Source organism: Chanodichthys erythropterus, chromosome 9 (genome assembly GCF_024489055.1).
Source record: "Chanodichthys erythropterus isolate Z2021 chromosome 9, ASM2448905v1, whole genome shotgun sequence".
Classification (NCBI taxonomy): domain Eukaryota; kingdom Metazoa; phylum Chordata; class Actinopteri; order Cypriniformes; family Xenocyprididae; genus Chanodichthys; species Chanodichthys erythropterus.
Window position 1 is genome coordinate 12,594,928 of NC_090229.1, and position 18,340 is coordinate 12,613,267.

At 35.7% G+C, this 18,340-nt stretch overlaps 1 protein-coding gene across 2 annotated transcripts in view; it reads right to left on the reverse strand.

Annotated features, from left to right (window-relative positions):
* The window catches only part of eps15 (epidermal growth factor receptor pathway substrate 15), a 36,836-nt gene that overhangs the window by 18,212 nt on the left and 284 nt on the right, over nucleotides 1-18,340 (reverse strand). For both annotated transcript variants that reach the window (XM_067394598.1, XM_067394597.1), the window contains exons 2-14: nucleotides 15,497-15,538; nucleotides 14,339-14,428; nucleotides 13,996-14,043; nucleotides 13,810-13,905; nucleotides 13,547-13,609; nucleotides 13,260-13,385; nucleotides 12,885-12,944; nucleotides 11,921-12,121; nucleotides 11,674-11,819; nucleotides 11,374-11,527; nucleotides 10,490-10,578; nucleotides 5,493-5,565; nucleotides 309-470 (exon numbers count right to left, since the gene is read on the reverse strand). In XM_067394598.1, the coding sequence (XP_067250699.1) occupies nucleotides 309-470; nucleotides 5,493-5,565; nucleotides 10,490-10,578; nucleotides 11,374-11,527; nucleotides 11,674-11,819; nucleotides 11,921-12,121; nucleotides 12,885-12,944; nucleotides 13,260-13,385; nucleotides 13,547-13,609; nucleotides 13,810-13,905; nucleotides 13,996-14,043; nucleotides 14,339-14,428; nucleotides 15,497-15,538 (1,350 nt within the window). The remainder of the gene's footprint in view (nucleotides 1-308; nucleotides 471-5,492; nucleotides 5,566-10,489; nucleotides 10,579-11,373; nucleotides 11,528-11,673; nucleotides 11,820-11,920; nucleotides 12,122-12,884; nucleotides 12,945-13,259; nucleotides 13,386-13,546; nucleotides 13,610-13,809; nucleotides 13,906-13,995; nucleotides 14,044-14,338; nucleotides 14,429-15,496; nucleotides 15,539-18,340) is intronic.

Genomic DNA, 18,340 nt, shown 5'->3' on the forward strand with positions numbered 1-18,340 from the left:
CTGCACTGAGAATGCAACTGAAAGGATGTGATTTCTGCCCTTCTGTCTCCCTCTCTCTTCCTTTCACCGGTCACATACATTACAAACATATGAAAACACATGCAAAATAGCATGTGAGATTAGGATTAGTGTGTGCAACTCATTCAAAATAGTATTCAAAGATGCCCAGATGATGTAATATATTCAGTGGATTTTTGAAATGTGCATCAGCACATATTTTTTGGGCTGATGTTACCCACAATACACATGCTGATATTGCTAGTTTAATACACAGGCTTCATTTCTCTCTTGCTGTGTCTATCTCATACCAGTTGGCTTTCCTGGCTGCATTGTTGCTGAATGAGTCTGAGCTGATCCTCTAGAGCGCGTTTTTGCTCATCCAGCCTCTCCAGCTTCTCCTGCACCTCCTGTCGCTCTGCCTGGAGGCGGCTCAGTTCCTCTGACCCCTTCTGAACCTCCTCCTGCAGGTCCTGAGAGAAAGAGAGAGAGTTTGTGTTGAGAGGTCTTTATCGGCCTAATAATAAACTGGAGTTCATTAACACTAACAACAGGGCAAAGAGCTCATGCAGCTCTTAAAATAAAAGATAAAAAGCACTAAGGTGGAAGAAGATAAAGAGATACTGTGTAAACCAGTTATAATAATCACACCAGTCAGAAAAGTCAAAGTAAAACAAAAATGCAATGAGACACAGCAATTATGTGCTCAAAGGAAACAATAGCTTCACTCTGATAAAATCATCTCATCCTCGAACAAAGGAATGACACCTCACAATAACACAGCAACTTTCATTTCTCAACAGCTGTTCCACTTTCCTCACAGAAGTGAAAAAGAACATTATACAAAACAACAAATTAAATTCTGATCCTTGTAAAAACTGAAAGGGAAAGAAAGAAGTTAGGAACAGAAAGCAGTCTGTCTCGCAAGTCGCAACCCCCATTTCTGCAGTGGAAATGCACAAAACGTTCAAGAACGGACAAGGGCCGGGAACCCGCACCGAAACTGTGCCCATGTAAAAGGGGTAAGAGAGGCCTGAGGGTGCCATCTGGAACACAACGCAGCTTATTCTGGTGAAGAACTGCCCACTTAAACAGGAAGATCTGAACAACATGTTAAGCAACCAACCAATTTGTTTTGTTTTCCTGCTGTTTAGGGGTGGGTTTATCTAAAATAGTTTGTACCACAATAATAGACCAGTTTGGGACAAAAACAAATCTTGTAATTGTAGAGAAGTGTTGGTCAGCAAATAGCTGACATATCTCAGAAAGTAAAGCAGAATATATAAATCATATACAAAATGAGTATATTATTTGTTTATTTTAGTAAGGTTTATAACTTCAATTGGCTTGAAAAAAAATACACTACCTGTCGGTAAGTTTCTTATGTTCACCAATGCTGCATTTATTTGATCAAAAACAAAGTAAAAACAGCAATATTGTGAAATATTGCTACAATAAAAAACACTATATGTTTTAATATACTGTGTTTTATTCACAATAAAAGATGGCAATGGCCGCTTCACCCAACGGTTCTGTGCATCACTACACAACACCCTTAGCAACCACTCTTAGCAATGTAAACTGTATGTTCTCAATTTATATTGTTCATTGAAGCTTACTGTATTATTTAGAAGAGTGTTGTGAGAAAAAGATCGAGTGAGCAAGTGTATAGCCTGCATTCAGGTTTAGCATTTTCCTTCAGGTCAGTCCTATATTCATAATAAAAAATCTGTTTAAATGTCCGATGTATTATCTTGTCTTTTTAACAGTTATGGGATTCCCGTGACTGATAGTCGCTAATCAAAGCATTTGTCAGTTGCGCCTTGTTCTGTGTTCACAACAGTTCAGTCTTTTCAATGTAAAAGTCTTCGCTATTGACTGACACACTCATAAAGACATTACTTTGCCACCATCTAATGGCGTAATAATGTAACTTCTGTTGCTGTTCGCAGTCAGGGACTATTTTTTTCTGGCGGAAGGAAAGCTTTTAGTAAGAATTTACTTCATTAAAGTTGCATTGATGCTGTGATAATACCCAGAATATCAAAATCAACTGAAGGCGGCAGATCATTTTCCTATTTAGCACCTAAACTCTGGAACAATCTTCCTAGCATTGTTCGGGAAGCAGACACACTCTGTCAGTTTAAATCTAGACTAAAAACACATCTCTTTGCTCTTGCATACACATAACACATTATCAATACATTAACATTTTTCAAATCCGTTAAAGGATTGTTACGCTGCAATAATTAGGTCGGCCGGAACCGAGAACATTTCCTATAACACTAGATATACCTGTACATCAGAACAAGAATGGCATCTACGCTAATATCTGTCTCTCTGCTTATCCTGAGGTTTGCCGGGTGCTGGATCCAGGCCGTATCCAGGTCAGATGGAGAACCTGCGTCTGGACCTGACTACAACGTAGCCCAGGATCCCCGTATCCGCTTACATATATTTATATATAATCGATTTTTAATCTCTATAATAAAAATGTACAATTCAGATTTTGATCTCCATATACATTTACATATATATATCTTCCAAGGGGTTTTTTCCCTCCTAGGACTTTTTTTCCCAGTGCTAGCACGCTGGGTTTTTCTCCTAGGGGGTTTTTTCCACCCCTGGAAGTCAGCCGACATTGGCTTAATGTAGCACCATCTTGTATATGTTACATATTACCACGCTTGTTTGTACAGTTTTAACCACTTCCCTTTTTTTTCTGTGCTTCTAATATGTAAAGCTGCTTTGAAACAATTACCAATTGTAAAAGCGCTATATAAATAAATTTGACTTGACTTGACTTGACTGTGCATGTATATGTATATATATTATTATTTATATAGTTGGTGTTCCATGTTATGCATGTATAATGTACGTTCCATGTTATGTATGGCGTTGCAACCCCGTCGGCTGTGACTTATTTCATGATACAGCACAGCCTCTCATACCTTATTGCTTAAAACATCATTTATTCCTGTGATTATATTTTTGTGATTTATTCCTGTGAATAAATTCCAGCCACCATTACTCCAGTCTTCAGTGTCAAATAATCCTTCAGAAATTGTTCTATGCTGATTTGGTGCTCAAAATACATTATTATCAATGTTGAAAACAGTTGCGCTGCTTATTATTTTGGTGGAAACAGTGATACTTTTTTTTAGGATTCTTTGATGAATAGAAAACTCAAAAGAATGGTATTTATTTGAAATAGAAATCTTTTGTAGCATTATAAATATCTTTACTGTCACTTTTGATCAAAATAATGAAATGCTTGTGAATAATAATAATAATAATAAAAAAAAACATACTGGTCCCAGACCTTTGAATGGTACTGCAAGTATTCTTTTTGATATTTAATAAAGTAATCAAAATGAGCAGTTTATGATACAACAGAATCAGTAAATGAGTATACATATTTTTAACAAAGAATGGGTAGAGAGCCAGCCAATTAAATTGAAACTGCTGATTTTCATCAAATTGTGCTACTTAAATGAGCAATATTGTCAATAAATGGCTGGCAGGTAATCTGAGGCAGAACATTCTATAATGAATACTCTAGAACAATCTACAATAAAACACAGTATATCTGACTGTACAAAAGAAAAGGTTAAATACTGGACAAAGGTGAAAGGCACATAAAGATGTCAAGTATAATAAAGGAATCACATCTGAAAGGAAATAAAAGATGGATGAAAGGATGAAAAGACAACTGTCATTTCCACTGTCTTTCACCTTTAGGTGCTATGAGAACACTGGGCGACAGTGAATGATTGGGTCCTAAAAATAACAGGTCTACAGCAGCAGAACCGAGTAACTGCTCAGGGTGAAGGAGGAAACCTTCACAAGTCTAACGCACAAATGTCTCCTCGTCCAATCAGAGGCTGAGCTGGGAGCTGACAGCCCCTGAAATAGAATCTATTCATCATACCAGGGTTTAAACACAGCAGAGCTTCATACTAAAACTCAGCACACATTCTTATTTAATTATTCAGCACCTTGAGCAGCCTACCAGCACCATGCGTTTCAAGGCTAATCTATAAAGACCCTAAACAAATATTGATTACATTCATAATTTGTGAGAGGCCCTCATTGCCTCTGATAGCTTACAATATTGATTTTTAATTCTCTTAATGTTGGACTTTTGCATAGGTGAAATGATTTATTTGTACTTTTTTTTCAGAGAGGACGACATGGAGAGACTTATGTACCATATGGGCGTTCTTTTGTTTAATGGACATTAATTGAACTGCCCTCTGAAGACTGTAGTAATTCAAGAGTGAGAACCATTTTAATTGTTCTTTATACAGGTAATGTATTCAGATCCAAAAAAGAAAAGAAAACAGCAGGATAAGTGGCCTTGTTTGATGACAGGAAAGGAGAGCTGGACCAGCTGTGATATCAATATGCCATCTAGTATCCATATGCACACACATATCAGGCTGTCTTCTCTTCCTGTATGCTTACACACACATAATTGTTTTTCCAGCTCATTAGGCATCCATCTGTCAATGCATTTTAACACTAGTGCTGGCATGCTTCATTCTCTTAATGAATGACCGCATATTAAAAGACTATCCTGGACCTGTACCTGGAATCTAATTCAGCAGCCTGCAGCATCTTCCAGTCTACAAAAACAGCTTATTTTCAGATACATACACAGGAAATTGAATTATCACACCGTGGGAGAGAGCGAGAGAGAGCGAGAGAGAGAGAGAGAGAGAGCGAGAGAGAGAGCGCGAGAGAGAGAGAGAGAGAGAGAGAGAGAGAGAGAGGCAGCTTAGATCTCGATGGAAATGAAAAACATCAAATTTATGAGTCAGGAAGCCAGTGCAGATATATAGGCCTTGAACTTCTTTCAACTCTGCTGACAGACAGTGAGGAGAGAACCGATCCACGATGAGCAGAGAGGACAGACAGATGATAGGGAGGACAGAACAGACAGACAGGGAGCTTTTGAAAAACAGCTGGCTCCTGCTCTCCTTTTTCTGGCCCTTTATTGATCCAAGAAGTGGTCAGTAAAATCTAGACATGATGATGTATGAAACAGTCAATATAGAAATGACTTTAATAGAGCCAGCTGTTTTTAAACAACTAATATAACAATTATTTTAAATAAAACACAGAAATAACTTTAATGCAACCAGCTGCCTTTAAATAACTAATATAAAATGATTCAAAATAAAATTAAAAAAAAAAAATCTAAATAATTTGAATGCAGTCAGATATCTTTAAACAACTAATAAAATGATTCAAAATAAAATAAATTTAAAAAAGGATAAATATTTTAAATGCAGCCAGCAGTCTGTAAACAATTAATATATTAAAAAAAAGATTAAAAATTAAATAAAAAAATATATATATATTTCAGTACACTGTGAATTATCAAGCTATATTCAAGCTATGTGAATAAATATCTGAATGTATATGTCAGGTCAGCATCACCAGTCAAATAAAAACACCACATTTCAGTTTAATTTTAAAATAATTCATACCTGGACTTCGCTGGTCCTCTGTCGTATAGTTTCCTCCCTCTCTTTGATGTCCTGTTCCACCGTGCTCTTCTCCCTGAAAGACCAGCACAGACATGAGTATTTAATGACAGTGGCGACGGCTGGTACAGACAGCCAGCCGCCTGGAACAGCATGGACAGCATCTCCCTCCAGCACCATCTCTGCATCTGCTGCCTGAGCTTGTATTTGTGAGAAAAGAGAGGCTGTACGTGAGTCAGTGTGTCAGAGCTGCACATGAGCAGATGGTTTTCTGAACGTCAGGAAGAGTGGGAGGAGGGAATAGATGGGGGATGTGGGGTTGGAATACATTAGAGGTGTTTTCACTTATCCCACTGTCTGTATCGTCACCTTTAGGTCATGCAGGTTAAATTCAGCAAACAATTCTATAACAACTACATTTCCTAGAAATGTGAGTGATGCTTGCTAGTGATAGACCAATCTATTAATTGTCTGATGTCTGGCCATTTTGATGTATATACTATAAAATTTCAAAAGTTTGGGGTCGTTAAGATTTTATAATGCGTTTTTAAAAGAAGTGTCAATAATACTGTGAAATCACTGATTTCAATATATTTTAAAATAATTTGTGATATAAAAAAATAAATAAAAATAATGTAATCTAATCCAGTGATGGCAAAGCTGAATTTACAGCGAGCATTATTCTGCATTCATGGCAATGTCGTAATTACCGTAATTCCACGTGACGTTCCTCGGACTGGGTATTATGCGTTTCTATGGCAACACTATTAATGCCTAAATTAATCTGCAGCAGTCAGGTGGTACAACGGTCTTGTGGCTCTCAGAAAATATATTTATTATATTATATTATATTATATTATATTATATTATATTATATTATATTATATTATATTATATTATATTATATTATATTATATTATATTATATTATATTATATTATATTATATACAGTGCAGTCCAAAAGTCTGGAACCACTAAGATTTTTAATGTTTTTAAAAGACGTTTCATCTGCTCACCAAGGCTACATTTATTTAATTAAAAATACAGTAAAAAAATGTAATATTGTGAAATATTATTACAATTTAAAATACCTGTGTACTATTTAAATATATTTGACAAAGTAATTTATTCCTGTGATGCAAAGCTGAATTTTCAGCATCATTACTCCAGTCTTCAGTGTCACATGATCCTTCAGAAATCATTCTAATATGCTGATTTGCTGCTCAATAAACATTTATGATTATTATCAATGTTGAAAACAGTTGTGTACTTTTTTTTTTTTTTCAGGATTCCTTGATGAATAGAAAGTTCAAAATAACAGCATTTATCTGAAATACAAAGCTTCTGTAGCATTATACACTACCGTTCAAAAGTTTGGGGTCAGTAAGAATTTTTATTTTTTATTTTTTTGAAAAGAAATTAAAGAAATTAATACTTTTATTCAGCAAGGCTGCATTAAATCAATCAAAAGTGGCAGTAAAGACATTTATAATGTTACAAAAGATTAGATTTCAGATAAACACTGTTCTTTTGAACTTTCTATTCATCAAATAATCCTGAAAAAAAATATTGTACACAAATATTTTGTACAATTGTACACATTAAATGTTTCTTGAGCAGCAGATCAGCATATTAGAATGATTTCTGAAGGATCATGTGACACTGACGACTGGAGTAATGATGCTGAAAATTCAGCTTTGCCATCACAGGAATAAATTACTTTGTGAAATATATTCAAATAGAAAACAGTTATTTTAAAATGTAATAATATTTCACAATATTACTGTTTTTACTGTATTTTTAATTAAATAAATGTAGCCTTGGTGAGCAGATGAAACTTCTTTTAAAAACATTAAAAATCTTAGTGGTTCCAAACTTTTGGACTGTACTGTATATGTATGTATAATATATATATATATATATATAAAACCCTGGACCACAAAACCATAAGTCGAACGGGCATATTTGTAGCAATAGCCAACAATGCATTGTATGGGTCAAAATTATAGATTTTTCTTTTATGCCAAAAATCATTAGGATATTAAGTAAATACCAGAACTGGAAAAAAAAACAAAACACTGCAATAATGTCACAGGAGCTTCTATAACCAGAATTACAGTTTTTGCCTTGATGATATATATAAAAAGAAAGCTGACACATGTCAGAAGACCTTTTCAGCAAATATTTAGTAAATATTTTGTCACCTTCATTGAACAGTTCATAAGATGAGATCTAAATAATCACGCACATTTTTAAGACTTAAATGTATATAATCATATGCATCATGGTATTGAGCATATGCGCAAGCTGTTTTTTATTTCGGTGCACGTACACATAGATAAATGTTTATTTGTCATGGTACTCCTCTTTTAAGGTTAAAACCATCCACCTTTTGGTTACCAGCCCAGACTTTAACCACAACGCCATACCATCCATGCATGGGAAATCAGATGCTTTGTTAAATGCATTTGCATGGTAAATCCATTTCTAAACATGTCATCAACTACCATCATCTTAAAGGGCTATGGTGTGAAAACTTATTTTCTTAGTCACAGCTCATTGTGTCATTGCATGTGAAAACTTAAGATTTTCTAAAACTAATAATGTAAAAACAGGTTTATGATGATGCTGTAATGTTTCTTTATGTAGAATCTCTTAGCTTATAAGGCTTGTGATCTAGAAATAGTAAAACAGAAATATTACAAAAATGTTTTTTTTATCAGCACATCTTTCCTGGATAAGGCTGAACTGTATTAAGCTCTGACTCAACGTTTCCTCCCAGATTCTGACACACTTAATTTATGCTGCAGTCTTCCCAGCAACAACAGAGAAACACACATGGATCTGACCAAGAGTCAAACACACATGCTGTGAGTCAGAGACTCCCAGGAGAAAAGAGAGAGGAGGAGAAAACAAGAAAATAGAAACACTATATAAATAATACAGGACAAAATGAGGGCTTGAAATAAAAGTCTTGCCAACAGTTCTTAAACCACTTAGAAACTGGATCTTGAGCAGCCCGGATCAGCCAAAAACAACAGAGCATAAGTAGTCCAAATAGTCTAACTGCTTTTCTTTTTTAGAATGAGGGTGTGGCCTGTTCTTACCTGTCACCTGAGGTCGCCCGTTGCCGTGGAGATTTAAGGCAATCCCGAACTGCACGCATCATTTTAGTGACAAACAACAGCCCATCGTATAGAACCTTTCTGTTTTCTATCCTTTCTTCTCGTCTTCTTCTGCACACTCCATTTCAAGCAGACTCATTACTTCTCACTTACAGTTTTGCACTCTTTCCGTGAAGGAGGAAGTGAGAAGTGCTAGAACTGCTGTGGAGCGTCTATTTCACCCTGAGAGTGAGTGTGCTGACAGGTGACTGTATCTGCTTTTGCTCAAAGTCTGTAAACCAAAGATGGAGGGAAAACCAGAGGTGGGGGCATCTTCCTCTTTCTGTGTTTGTGTAAATGAGAGCTCCACCTCTCCTCTGTGGGCTAGTGACTCCCATCACAAGGTGTTAACTTCTCTGGAGACTCAATGCTTACAAGAAGTGATTTAAGGACTCATATACGCCACCCACACATGTGTTGCCTTCAGAATGAGTACCTTTACTTTTATCATCTTTTGCATACATATTAGGAATGATTAGTTCACCTATAAATGATATTCCAAACCCATATGATGTCTGAGAACCACACATTTTTGAAGAATATGACAAAAAGCACTGCAGATTACTTATAAAGCCCTGAATGGTCTGGCTCCTCAGTACGTGAGCAAGCTCCTATCACTTTACAGTCTTTCATGCCCACTGTGGTCTCAAAATTCTGGCCAGTTGATAATGCCTAGAATATCAAAATCGATTTGCAGCTAGTAGATCCTTTTCTTATTTAGTACCCAAACTCTGGAACAGTCTTCCTAGTGTTGTTCGGGAGGCAGACACAATCTGTCAGTTTAAATCTAGATTAAAGACTCATCTTTTTAACCTAGCATTCAAATAACCATCACATTTCTAAAATTCAAATCCTTTAAAGGATTGTTAGGCTGCATAAATTAGGTCAACTGGAACCAGGAACACTTCCCACAACATCCAATGAATCTGTTACATTGTAAAAGGAATGGCATTTATGCTAATATTAGCCTGTCTGTCTCTTTCTTCTCCCAAGATTACTGTATTAAGCCAGGATGGGTCTGCACCCAGACCAGATGAAGAAAAAAAAACCATAGAGACAGACCTGTGAGGAAGACCTCGTCAACTAGACAGCCATCGGCACAGATCCTCTGCTTACCTTACTCAACAACATGAGGGTGAGCAAACAATGACAATTTTCTAGATCCAATCAATTCCCAGCAGGAAAAAACAGGCCACGCCCTCTATCAATATTCCACTTCAGTCAGAAAATCCATCACAATATTGAAGAATTGAAGTTGTTTGCAACTTCCGTTTCACACGGACTTTAACAAAAGTGATTTTATTTGTCTAAACACTGTGTGATTCAGACGATCTAATTAAGCTTGAAATGACCTTGCACATTACGATGACAGAGCGAGGAACATTAAGTAATGAGATACTCATTAAAGAAAGCATTCATCAGTCCAAGTGCATCTATCATGACCTGAGGACAGATTTGGCCACAGTGACACTGGAGATTATTGTCAGACCCACACTTCTGTTTTTGTGGTTTCATAAGCTCCTGTGCACCTGTGTGAGGGCATTGTGTGGAAACTACAAACACACACTATGTTAAAACAGATGGCCTGATATTACAAAAAAAGAGAAATAAAGAGTATTGTATGCTAAAAATGAAATTGAAGCCTTGAAAAGACTGACAGAACAACAATGCAGTTTCCCCTATGACTTCCTTTATGTATAAATATCCACAGTCCGTGGCTCCATAATACGTATATCAAGTTAAGGCCAGAAATTTTAATTCAGGTGCATTCAGGTGTTTTAGTTTCACATCAGCTGTCTTCTGGACATGGGGAGAGAAGTAAGATCATCAACTCACCTCTGTAGATCCATGATTTCATTAGTGAGTGAGTCCAACTCTTTAATTGCGGAGAAATCTGCAGCAGCCTGTACTAAGATAGCATTGTTCTGATCAAGAGCAGGGAAGAAGAAAGCATAGAAAAGAAGGAAAAATGGATTTTAGTTTTAATTCTATACTTTTTTCCCAAACTACATTAGTTTAGATCCATGAGGCGATAATTCAGTCGCACAAAATTTATATTAAAAACCTTTAACCCAATAAACACTACCATTGAAAAGTTTGGGGTCAGCACTTTTTTTTTTTTCCAAGAAATGAATACTTTTATTCAGCAAGGATGCATTAAAAAAGTGATAGTATTGTTACACAAGATTTCCATTTCAAATAAAGTGCTGTTTTTTTTTTTTTTTTTCAACTTTCTATTCAAAGAATTCTGGAAAAAAAAAGTGTCTTGAAAAAAATATCAGCAGCAACTGTTTTCAACACTGATAATAATAAGAAATGTTTCTTGAGTACCAAAACAGCATATTAGAATGATTTCTAAAGGATCATGTGACACTGTAGACTGGAGTAATGGCTGCTGTTATTTTAAATATTTCATAATATTACTGTTTTTACTGTATATTTGATTAAATAAATGCAGCCTTGGGGACCATAAGAGACTTCTGAAAAAAAAAAAAATAAAAAATCATACTGACCCCAAACTTATGAGCTGTAGTGTATAGGAGAACTTATAAAATAAAGACAGACAGCAGCAAGCTAGTAAAAAAAAGTGAAAATCTAAAAGGATTTAAGGATTGGTCAGAAACAAAAAAAAGTCCTAGCATCTTCAGCTATATTTTCACATTCAAAACAACAACAACAACAACAACAAATTTCCACCTATGATTCAATGAGCATTGTACCTGTCGTGCCAGCCTATCACAAGGAGGGATCATTTCCGGAGAGAGTGTCTGGGGTGGGTCTATTCCCTTTGAGAGCTTCTGATTGATTAGATATAGAGCTAATGCAAACTGATCCCGGGTCAGCTTCCCGACGTCACCTATATCACAAAGCTCCCTATAAAAAAAGATGCAGAAAAAAAGTAACATTACAATACAATTCCACACAGTTTTAGTGTTTGCAAGATATGGATTAAGTCTAATGAGCATTTATGGAAAATGAAACCAATAACAGATATTTAAAGCCAAACAGTGGCATCTCACCAAATGCGGGCTAAAGTGGCAGATGGCAAACCCGTCTTCAGAAATATATCTCGGACCTCAGCACCAGATACCAAGCCATCCATGTCACTATCTGTCTTGGTGAATAAGTCATCGTATTTGGCTTTATCTGCTGGAGATACCACCCACTGCACACACACATTTATACATAGATGTTTGTTAATGAAGCTCTGGACCAGAATCATAAATAAAAACTAAATTATCAATAAGCTGTTAAAACTGATGTGACCTGTGGTGGTGTAGGTTTTGCTGGCAGTGTTTTAGATCCAGACTGGGCGGAGCCTCTCTCTTTATGCTGTGCTGGAGACGGTAGGAGGGGCACCACAGGAGGCGTGGCTATTTTTTTCCGTTTTGATGGTGGAATCAGAGCGGCAGGCAGAGACATGGGAACTGGCTCCGACTCCAGGGCTCTGTATACCAAATACATAGCCTAAAACACACAAACACACACAAAATATGTGAACTATTAACACTGGACAAACATCTTGTGTTTTAAGACTAGTCTTCAAGAATAAAATCAGTGTAGAGTAAAAGGCAACTTTTCACAAACAGGAAACAGGTGAATTCACCCTTGAAAAGAAGGCAAGATGAAATGTAATATGCAAAGATACTAATAAGCCAGTTTTAAGTTGAAAAACAGAGTGACTCAAGTTTGTGATAGAAAGAGTCATGTTTTCCTTTATGATGGCAGAACCAAGCAGAAACATGGGAACCGCCACAACAGGGTTAGCTGGAGTCTTGACTTGTTTAGATTGGCTTTAGACCAGTGTTGTCATTGTTAACTAAAACTGAAACTAAAACTTAAAAATAATCCTGTTAACTGAAAATTTTACTTGGAAAAAATACTTAAATATTAATTCATTATAATATTAATGTTCACATAACATAATATTAAATATATTAATGTATTAATATATTATTATAATATTATATAGAAATATTATAACAAATGAAAATTAGAAATGTTGCCTTGGTAACTAACTGAAATATAAATATATAAACTAATACTACTACTAAAATAAAAATATATATATATATATATATATACGCAACAGCGCATCTGAAAAAAAAAAATACATCTGAAAATATAAAATAAAAGCCAATTCTAAATAATTCTAAATAATATGATAGTATATAAATAATAGTTAAATAACGCTGCTTTAGACTTGAACAATAAAATTGTTTGAACTCACCACAGCAAACTCATCTTTGTCCAGCATGCCATCTCTGTCAATGTCACTGAGTTCCCAAACCTATAACATTTATTCCGATAAGAGAGGTCAGTTCATTTCTGTCCTTTAAATCATTATTACTGATGTGCAGAGTTATGTAAAGCTTGATTTAAATACATTTTGAATTGGCATAGACAATTTAGCTAAACTGAATCAGGTTTTTGTTTGGTTTTCACCTTTTAAAAGACCCAACACTTTCAAGCTATAGCTGAAGAGTGCAGCCTGGTGGTTAGGCCTAAAAATGCACCTTCATATAAAAGACCAGGTAAAAGTTTTATCTTCAAACCCCGCATTGCACTATCATAATAACACTGCTTGCCACCGTGCTCGTCTTACCCTGCCAAGAACATCCACAGGGAGCTTAGAATTGAGAAGCACTGGTTTGACCTTATCTCCCGTGAGCATGCCACCCACTGGAGAGAGGCTGTCGAAGATGGCATCGAATTTCAGCTTCTCCTCAGCCTATATGACATGCACAACACACAAACACATTCATAAATGAGCAATTAAGCAACTGAAGCATTAAACTGAAAGGTTCATCTAATTTATGACTAATTCTAATTACAACATTTATCAAGCAACTTCATTCTAAAATGACCAAAAATCTGTTGGCGATATCTGACCTTGACAATCCATGGGCAGTCTGTGGGCACAGGGCCAAACTGAAGAGGACTGCTAGTGTCATGCTAGACAGGAAACAGAAGAACAGCCATTAACTCACAAGAGACATAAAGCCGTTTTCAACACGTAAGCAAATAAAATCACCAACTCAGCAGCTTTTAAGTCATTCGTAATTATATTCCCAGGTCTCCCTGGTTTATGAGGGACATGTGATGTCGTTTTCCTGGTCTGGTGAAGAGGAAGAGGAAGTTAAAGTCTGACTTACAAACTTTGGGGGAGGGACAGCAGTGTTTAGGCTCTTAAGAGACACTTCAAGTCCATTCTGAGCACACGCCACCAAACGGAGAGCCACAAAAAATTGCTGAGAAGCAACAAACAGACAAATATAGTTGAAAAATTGCTCAAACATTTTTTTTTTTTTTAAATAATGAACCATAATGTTTCAAAATACCTGCTTGTTTAGCGAGCCTTTGCATTCGGAATCTGCTAAGTCCCATATCTGTGGAACAAATTTGAAGCAGGTCGAATCAGTCATTTAGTGCTTTACTTGAATGACACAATATTGTATGTGCATAAAAAGTTGTATGTTGAAGTAGTTTAAGGAAGAAGGTTTCAAAATGTAGTAAAACACAACAAATTGTAGGAAATCAATGTAGCGATACAAAGGAGGAGAAATTACACCATCTATCCTTTTCTATTTAAGTCATCTTGATGTTTCCAGCATGTTTCTTGAATCAATTCACCGATTTACTTTTCCCACACTTCTATATTGGAAGCATGCTAATTGATGTTACCTTGCCAAGGACCAAGTCTGCAAGGCCAGATCTCTTTAAAAATAAGGCTGCATCACTAGCTCCTACACGCCCACTGCCGGACGGATCTACCTGTTGTGGAAATAAAGCATAAATCATTAAAAATATTTAAAGTTTGGGGTCTTTAAAGTTTGTTAATGTTTTTGTAAGCAGTCTCTTATGCTCACCAAAGCTGCATTTATTTGATGAAAAATACAATAGAAAAAGTAATATTGTGAAATATTATTACAATTTAACATACTGTTTTCTATTTAATTATATTTTAAAATGTATCTTATTCTTGTGAAGGCAAAGCAAAATTTTCAGCATCATTACTCCAGTCTTCAGTGTCACATGATCCTTCAGAAATCATTCTAATATGCTGATTTGCAATTCTTTAAGGAACATCTTTTGTATCGTCTGTCAAACGATTAATTGCAATTAATCGCATCAAAAATAAAGGTTTGTGTTTACAGAATATATGTGGGTGTACTGTTTATATGTATATATAAATACCCACACGCATGTATATATTTAACAAAAATATATTAATATTTATATATAAAATACTTATATTTATATTTTATTTCTAAATATTTCTTAAATATATACACGTTCATACATAATAAATATACACAGTACACACACATATTATGTAATAAACTTATTTTGGATGCGATTAATCTCAATTAATCATTTGACAGCACTAGTCATTAAATGAAATTTAAATATAAATAAAAAATTCTTACTGACTCAAAACCTTGGAACGGTAGTGTATTTGTCAGTAAATAATATATAACTGATGGCTTAGAACTGAATCGCTCAAGCACAATCCAAAAATACAAGCCAGTAACAATGCAATGCACAAATGCTTAGCTGGAGAGATTCACTCAAATGGGAAACCAGCAGCAAGATGTTTAAACCATATGCTAGTTCAAACAGGCTGCTTCACTCACCCTGTCCTGTTCAGTTTGCAAAAAAGTCATCACTAATTCATAGCGGAATCCTTTTACAGAGAGAATGACACTTACGGGAGGCAGAAGCCTCAGAGTGCTTTTAGCTCAAACTGACAGTGTGGTGAGGTTTTTATTTCTCTTCTTCTGCCAAGTGCTCTACAATGCCAAAGTGAGACATAACAGAAAAAACTGATTCAACGCTTACCTGTCGATAGTATTTCTCATAGACAGGATTCCCACTTGAAAGCTGCAACCAAATAAAAAAAAAAAATCTCATTAAAATGATTCCAAATACATTGTTTAATCTCTCGAAAACCAACATAAGCTAATTAAATAGCACGTGCTTCTAAACCATTGCCTTTCTTGGCAGCATTGATGCATTCAGACCTCTGAAAAGGAAATGTTAAAGCCATCTGGCAACCAGGTGAACATTTATAGAATGGCAATGTGAAAACAAACAATCTCACAATGACTTTAAGTACTCACACACCTTGGCTGCATATAAAGATGTCGATTATACACCCATGCACACATTAACGGTGGCTTTCTTAAGTATCCTACCATTCTCTGCTGTTCACAACACAAACACTGAGCTTTTGTTGAGTTGGGATTCACAATAGTCGAGCAGAGTAACACACATTTGTGTAGCTGACAGCAAGCCAAACCATCGACATTAGGTTTAGTCACGGCCAAAAGGCTAATTTATAACATATGGACGGATCAAGTGAAATGAGGCACATTATAGAGTCCAAATCATGATTGTTTAAAAAAAATGGTGTTTTTCGTAAATGCCAATTCCTCTGCCAGTCAAATGCTATTAGAGGCTCATATGATCTTACATATGTGACATCTGCATCATCATGATGCATAAGCATCAACTTGCTTTTTTGGCCATGTTAGGCTAAGTTCTGCCAGATCCCAACTGCTTTTTGGTTGCAGTTCAACAGCTCTGTCTGTCTCCCATCAGGTGGTTACTGGTGCATGCTAATGCGATGCTGGCACATAATATTCAGCAAAGCGCCACCAAACATTTCCTTGTCCCGCTGAGAAAGGAGTAAAGGAGTAGGAGTTTTTGTTGCGCTTCTTGAGAAAAAAAAAAAAACATTTTGGCCTTTCAGGCTGTTCCGATTCCAACTCATTTCCTGAGACTTATTCTGGCATGTTCTTCTTACAATTACCACGCTCCTACAGAGTAAAAGCTTAGTAAACCATGGTTAAACATACAATGAAAGAAAATACTATCTACTAAATCTACAAAACTATCTTGGGATCCTATTCTCGGGGTGTCTTTATGCTGCAAAGTCGGCACAGAAGCTCAATAAGAATACCACAAGAAGTGCATTTTACAGATGCACAAACTGATTTACACTAATTACAATTGCAGAAATAATGTGTTAAAATGAATGCTGCAAATATGAAATTACAAAACACTAAATGAATGAAGGAATTTACAACTTTTTTTTATAAAATTTTATGTAATTGTAGAAAATGAAAAAAAAATCTATTTTAAAAATATAAAATATGGAATAGAAATAAAATAATAATAAAATATATATATTCTTGTCATAACAATGACAGGTTTAAGGCTGCATTAATGTAGCATTTTATTTACACAAATGTTTGTGAGGACCAGACTAGACTAGAGGGATGGATAATTGTGAAATAGCCTCAGACATCAGGAACCACATCATATCAGCAGTCATATTTAATACAGTTGGGCAGAGAAAGATAAATCAAAATTGCAGTTTCTTAAAACCAACATTCTGAATATGATCAAGGTCAATAGATTCTTTTTAAAATTATAATTTCATGCGTGTCTCCAGCCTCCTTCCCAAACCAAACCTATGCCCATGGCTTCGTAGAAAGCAGAACAGACCGACGATATGCCAGACGTGTCTCTTCCTCTGCCTAATGTCTTCTCGATGAGGTAATACTGCAATGCATTTTTCATGCATGTGTGCTTTGCTTCTAAAACAGAGCACACCATCAGCTGTATGCTGTTAACACTTCAACCACCCTTGCCATTAGAGAACAGTGTTATTCTTAAAGCAATAAAGAAAGACAACAAGAAAAGTGAGGAACATTTCAGACCATCAATCTAATCAATGCACCAATCCCTCTGGGCTATTAAAACAGTTAAGTGACTCCATGCATGTAATGCATATGCTGTCAGAAGAACCCTTTCTTACAGAAGAACAGCTGCATGAGTGTCACTAAAGCTATTTCATCAATATTTGCTTATAACATGCTAAAACCAAATCAGAAATAAGTTCATACTTAACTGGTCTGAGATTTCTGACTCTTTAAAGTGTTGTTAAGGCTGATTTTAATCGACTATAAACTTTTTTTGAAGGCTGATGGTCTGTTTAGCCACCTAGCGAGTGTCAAATAAGCTTTAGCTAGCTGGCTAATTAGTTTACAGACTGCAGGCAAGAGGCAAAAAGTTGTTACTGGTAGAATAATTAAATTCATAAAGGTGAAAAGTACACAATATGACTGAAATAGGGTAGTACACACCATATTTGCATTAAATAACATCTAGTTCCTATTTATTAATGGATGAAGAGAGAAAAAATTTGCTAGCAGTGTAGCAAAACTTCCTGCTGCTTTGCAATGCCACTAGAAATAGCCTAGCCAGTGTACTAAAAGACATTTAATCCAAATACTTCAATCAGATATCAGTGAAAGATGCCCTTAATGTTGTAAATTAAAAGTTAGTGCCATAAATCGAAGAAGTAATCATCGCTACAGCTTCTCTATTTTTTCACATAGGCAAAAACACATTTTACAAGCGCTTTCACACATTCATAGCCGAGACACGTAAAAAATACAAGTTGTTCTTTAAAAAGTACAGTCACTTTTGATCATCTTAAGACAATTAAAAGCTGGAAAAATAAATAAACTTTAATCCACCCTAGTTCAACACTGACACTAAGCTACGCCCTTACGCAAGTCCCTAAAAGAACACACTGAAACTTTTTCTCTCCCCAAGCAAATGGCTGAAAACAACTTTAAACAGCTGCGACCAGACAACGGGGTGTGATCATTT